This window comes from Neopsephotus bourkii, unplaced genomic scaffold (assembly GCF_033783945.1).
Source record: "Neopsephotus bourkii isolate Nb327-2 ecotype Australia unplaced genomic scaffold, CSIRO-AGI_Nbou_v1 NB_457, whole genome shotgun sequence".
In the NCBI taxonomy this organism is placed as follows: Eukaryota; Metazoa; Chordata; class Aves; order Psittaciformes; family Psittacidae; genus Neopsephotus; species Neopsephotus bourkii.
The window spans coordinates 1,573,704-1,579,765 of NW_026900959.1; the positions used below are offsets into that span (position 1 = coordinate 1,573,704).

General features: G+C 49.8%; 1 protein-coding gene across 1 annotated transcript; it reads left to right on the forward strand.

The window, feature by feature from the left end:
- Positions 1-768: 768 nt before the first annotated feature.
- Positions 769-5,350, forward strand: NEFL (neurofilament light chain). Its single transcript, XM_061349738.1, has 4 exons — positions 769-1,870; positions 2,421-2,545; positions 3,444-3,763; positions 4,770-5,350. Exons 1-4 carry the CDS (start codon positions 818-820, stop codon positions 4,943-4,945), a joined length of 1,674 nt encoding a protein of 557 aa, XP_061205722.1. The 5' UTR covers positions 769-817; the 3' UTR covers positions 4,946-5,350.
- The last annotated feature ends 712 nt before the right edge of the window (positions 5,351-6,062 follow it).

Here is a 6,062-nt window from a genome sequence, read left to right on the forward strand (position 1 = left end):
ACAGCTGCCTCATTTTAATCTGGGTATTAGCCACATTAGGCAAGCATAAATATTCAGTCCCTATGGTCCAAGTCTCAGATTTGCCTCTTGAAAAACCCAAGGAACAGAGGAAGCAAAGCTAGATAACTACATATTAATGTACTTCAATACTGCAAACCACACCCCATCATCTGTTTCTTCATTCATATAATTACCTGGGTATTAGGAGCCACTTGCAAGAGAACACAACCAGAACAGCAACAGCTCAGAGAGCACACACGCCTTGCAAAAACTACCAAGTGAACGAGAAAAGCACTACTTACATGTGTTGTCTCTGGGTTTTGAGGTGCATGGGCTGCACCCAGCTCCCCTGAGGAACAAGGCCTCCCTAAGAGCCCTCCTGCAAAACGGGGCTTGCAATGAGCTACTCAGGCCTTTCACAAAGGTGGTTTATGAGGAAAAAAACACGGATGGAGGGGGATTACCCACAGCCGTGCAGGCCTGGGGGCAGGAGAAGCCAGACAGGGTCCCGAAGTAAGCCTGAGGTAAACCCCACAGAGGCCTGAGGTAGACCCGCGGAAGCCCTGGGGCAGACTCGAGGGAGGCCCAAGGGGAGGGGGGATACGAGACGGGCGCACCCCAGAGCACGTTAACGGGGCCCACAAACCAACCCCCGCCGCGGCGCGGAGCCGAGCGGGCCGTACCTCCGCGCGCCGCCGCTTCTGCCCGCCCCGGCCCCGGCCCCGCCTAGCGGCTGTGCCCGCCCCCCTTCCCGCCCATAAATACCGGCAGTCGGGCGGCGCCGCTCCGCAGAGCAGCCGCTGAGCCCTCCGCAGCTATGAGCTCGTACGGCTACGACCCGTTCTTCCCCTCTTACAAGCGCCGCTACGCCGAGAGCCCGCGGCTCCATGTCTCGGCGATGCGCAGCAGCGGCGGGTACAGCTCCACGCGTTCGGCGTACTCCAGCCTGTCCGCGCCCGTGTCCTCGGTGTCGGTGCGCCGCAGCTATGCCACCTCCAGCGCCTCGGGCTCCCTCCTGCACTCCGTGGATAGCCTCGATCTTAGCCAGGTAGCGGCCATCAGCAACGACCTCAAGTCGATCCGCAGCCAGGAGCGGGCACAGCTGCAGGACCTCAACGACCGCTTCGCCTGCTTCATCGAGCGGGTGCATGAGCTGGAGCAGCAGAACAAGGTGCTGGAGGCGGAGCTGCTGGTGCTGCGGCAGAAGCACGCCGAGCCCTCCCGCTTCCGCGCCCTCTACGAGCAGGAGATCCGGGAGCTGCGCTTGGCCGCCGAGGAGGCGACGAGCGAGAAGCAGGCGCTGCAGGGCGAGCGGGAGAGCCTGGAGGAGACGCTGCGCGGGCTGCAGGCGCGCTACGAGGAGGAGGTGCTGAGCCGGGAGGACGCGGAGGCGCGGCTGCTGGAGGTGCGGAAGGGCGCGGACGAGGCGGCGCTGGCGCGGGCGGAGCTGGAGAAGCGGGTGGACAGCTTGCTGGACGAGCTGGCCTTCCTCAAGAAGGTGCACGAGGAGGAGCTGGCCGAGCTGCAGGCGCAGATCCAGTACGCGCACCTCTCCGTGGAGATGGACGTGTCGGCCAAACCCGACCTCTCGGCCGCCCTGCGCGACATCCGCGCCCAGTACGAGAAGCTGGCGGCTCGCAACATGCAGAACGCCGAGGAGTGGTTCCGAAGCCGCTTCACCGTCCTCAGCGAGAGCGCGGCCAAGAACACGGACGCCGTCCGCGCCGCCAAGGACGAGGTCTCGGAGAGCCGCCGCCTGCTCAAAGCCAAGACGCTGGAGATCGAGGCCACCCGCGGCATGAACGAGGCGCTGGAGAAGCAGCTGCAGGAGCTGGAAGAGAAGCAGAGCGCGGACATCTCTGCCCTGCAGGTGAGGGGTCCGGCTCCGCGGGGAGGGGGGGCTCTGGGGCACTCAAACGTGCATCAGTACGATCATACAGGAGCATCGCTCCCAGCTCATGCAGTAGCTGTATTGCAAGCCGAAGCTGTAAAGTGTTAGGAAACTGTGATGCAAAATGCCACAGAGCTATAGCGTGTGGTATATCATTAACTATACGCCAATCAAGCCTGACTCTATCGCTATAGAAAAGATATCCTTAAGCTAAAAGTAGAAAAAGGTCATACAGTCTGAAACGGAAATAAAGTAATAAGCAAATTTCATGCATGCTTTTGTCCTCAAGACAGCAGAAAACTGGGCTCTTAACATTAAATAGCAATGGAATAACAGGGTGTAGATACAGGATGGGAAAACCCTGCTAGGGAAGGTGGGATTTGGTAAATGGTGCCCCTTTGGCTGAGGGTGGAGTTGAAGCTGTTTTCTGACTGCCAGAGCAAGATTCAGTTAATAGGATTGGAAGGATTCCTTGCATGGTGTTAGACATGGAAGGATTTTACACTGTCAGTGTTATTGCTTCCAACAGGATACGATCAACAAATTGGAGAATGAGCTGAGAACCACCAAGAGTGAAATGGCTCGGTACTTGAAGGAATATCAAGATCTGCTCAATGTGAAAATGGCCCTGGACATTGAAATTGCTGCATATAGGTATGATGCGGGTAATGTTGTAAGTCAGAACATGGGTCAGGGTCCCATTCCCTCTTTGGGAGAATTCACTCTGTTTATCATTCCTCTAGCAGAAATGTTCCTAGAGAGATGTCAGAATTTAGTCAGGTCTTCTCCATTGCCTTGCTATTGGACAAAGCAGAACTTACGAGATAAAATACTTGCTTAAAGCAAAATGTTCAGTGTAGCAAGCTTCGGTGAGTATGATAGTAGGCATTCTCTGTGCGTATGCATATGTATTGTGGCAATATAATCTCAGTTCTTCATCTTTACAAATACAAATACCTGATCTGTACTTGCAGTGAAGATTTTGTCAGTGGAATTTAACAGAGGTGGCTGTGTTCTCAGTATTGAAAATCCATTACATCCTTTTAGGAAGGGGCTTTATTTCTAACTCAAAGAAGCTGTCCCCTGCAAAGCAAATATTTTGCAGCAGAATTGCAGCTAAATAGGTGTCTAATGTTGTGTCCCAAATACTGTTAGCCATGGCAAATGCCAGAAAAGAGTTTCTGTGAATGCCACAAGGGGGGATATTGAGAAAGTGGTGATAACCCTTGTCTAATAGCTAAATGTAGCATCGAATTTGGATCTGCATTGTTCACTGCAACCTTACATGCTACTAAAACACACCTCTAACTTCACCTGCTATAGGAACCAGATCCTAGAGGTTGTGTTCTTATAATTTCACCTCAAACTTTTAAATGATTCCAAGAAGATAGGGTACAGTTGCCACATAGTTATTCATTATGGGCTATTTTTTTACTCTCATAAATATGTGGTCTCAAGGGCTTGCACTGCTCAAAGCATGACAGTACCTTAGTCCATGTCTGCTTCCTGCTCCAGCATAATGAAGCGATTTCTACCTGCTTTTTCCTGCTAGGAAACTGCTGGAAGGTGAAGAGACCTGGCTCAGTTTCACTAGCGTGGGAAGCATCACCAGTGGCTACACCCAGACTGCCCCGACTTTCGGCAGGTCTGCCTACAGTGGCCTCCAGTCCAGCTCCTACTTGATGACCACCCGTTCCTTCCCCACATACTACTCCAGTCACGTCCAGGAAGAGCAGATAGACATAGAGGAAACAGTTGAGGCTGCTAAAGCAGGAGAAGCCAAGGCAGCCCCTGCAGAAGAAGGTGAGGAGGAAGAGAAAGAGGAAGGTGAGGAAGAAGCAGGAGGTGAAGAGGCTGAAGAGGAGGAGGAAGGTATTTATAGTTACTTTCAAATCCCTCTCTCATGCTTCACCCTGCTCATGTGGGGTAAACCCCAGAAATGCTGGTGAGTCTAGCAGTTAGTTCACTCTTGCTGTCTGCTCACATGAGCAAAGGGTTGTGGGATTAATCACAAAGGTGTAGGCAGGAAAGCTTGAATATTGATTGTAAGCCAAGGTAAATGTTCACTGTCAGGGTTAGGGTTAGATTATAGGACTGATTATACTCCTTTGAAAATCACTGGATGTTTTTTCCATTCAAGCTTCTAAACCCAAGCATGATAATACTTTAACAGCAGATAATGTTACGGCAGCAAGCATTATTTAGCTAATACAGACATCCTCAAACAGAAGATTCCCAGAGAGTAGCCTGTGATAACAGGAATGTCGGCTGGTATCTGTGAGTGTGGCTGTTGTGTTCAGGGGTAACGATAACTACCTAGATCTCAGGCAACAGCTTTCCTGTCCAGTCAAGGTATATGCCACCTCCTTGCTGCCCCAAACTCATATCTTTAAAGAAAATGTAATAGGAATGTTATCCAGTGCTGCTTTTCCCAACTTTGATTGCAGGATTTAACCTACACGTCTGAAATCGCATTGGTTACCCCTGAACTACTCGAGTTTATTAATGTAAAGATTAATGATAATGAAAGGTTAACAAAAGAGCCAGTTGGAGGCCAGTGGCAACATTCTTTTAAGTCTTTGGATAAGGCTTAGAGCAGTGAGTCCACAGTCAGTATTTTTCTAGGCCGTGATTTTGAAAAGACCTAGAAAGTGTTGGACTCCCTCTAAAACAGAGTAAGTTGGTTGTGGAATTTTCTTGTCCTCCCTTGTAAGTCACTGATAAATATCCCTGCTTTCATGCAAAATGAGTTGCCAGCCCCATCGTGTTCAGCTGTGCCCAGATGTGTGTGGGGTTTAAGGGTGCAAGTGTGCTGGCTCCCATTAAATTTGGATTAGGAATGGTACATGGATGTGAAAAATGTCTCTGTCTTTCCAAGGTGCTAAGGAAGAATCTGAAGAAGCCAAAGAGGGTGAGGAAGAGGAAGAAGGGGAAGAAACAGCAGCTGAAGAAGGGGAGGAGTCTCAGGAAACTGCTGAGGAAACTGGTGAGGAGGAGAAGGAAGAGAAAGGAGCAGCAGGAAAAGAAGAGAGTGAAGTGAAGAAGAAGGCTTGATTTTTGGGGCAGTCTAGCTTTCTCATCAGGTCAACAGAATCAATGATGATGGACTGAGCTAACATTGCAGTCTCACATATTTAATTCAGTGACCACTGAGGTTTAAAGTTAATGATCTATGATGTTTCTCTGTGCAGAGTATCAGTATGCTTGCAGAGCACCCACTGGCTTGCTCCCTGAATGCCGCATGGTCTTCACGTATGAATTCAGGGGTTGTGTCTTTCTTGGGTGATTCAGAACCTTAAAACTTAAAATGGGGGGAAAAAAATAAGTCATAGGAATGAAAGTTACCTTTAACTTGCATTTAAAATAACTATGGAAACCTTGGGTGGGTAAAATAATGGAGGCTTCAATAAGTATGTGCAATAAAGCTAGTCAATAAAGTTACAGAAATGCTTACACGGATTCCTTGTACCCGTCGTGTGTCACTGGTGCATTTGAAAGGTTGGTGATGTGTTGCACTCATCTTTCAGGCCTGCGGAACAGGATATGGGATAGTGGTTTCTGTCTCACTGATGTGTTTGGGGGGAGTGATATGGGGACAAAATGAGAAAGTTCCCATGGAAATGCTACAATGACAGATCACTGGTGTTGGGGGTGCTGGGTCTCACTGAGCTCTGGTGTGGGTGCAGGCTCCTTTTTACCGTTGGAGGAAAGGAAAAATTTTAACAAACCAATTCAGAAGCAAAATACAAACGTGGCTTTAAAGGTTGGTAGGAAGCTGTTCAGTGACAGGTCAGTGATGGAAGAATGACAGGATGTAGCTGAGACTTGGGGCAATGTCTAAGGATTAAAAGGGGCTGCAGTGAGGTGTTAGAGGGAACAAAGTGTGGGGGGAGTTCCCTGTGCTGCTTGAATGAGCTGCCTTTCCAAGGTGCTACCCCAAGTTAATGCACTATGGACTGAAGATGCTAATTTTCTGGTCTAATTTGGGCACAAAATAGGAGCAGCTCGAACAGCAGCAAAGCCTGGCAATGCTGAAGCCACGTCCTGTGGCATGAGCCTGTTTATTTTCAGTTAGCTCAAGTTGCTTGAAATTAAGCCTGGTGCTAAGGGAAAGTATGATACTAAGGCTGCAAATTAAACCCTTTTAAACAAGCTCAACCCATGGAAGGCC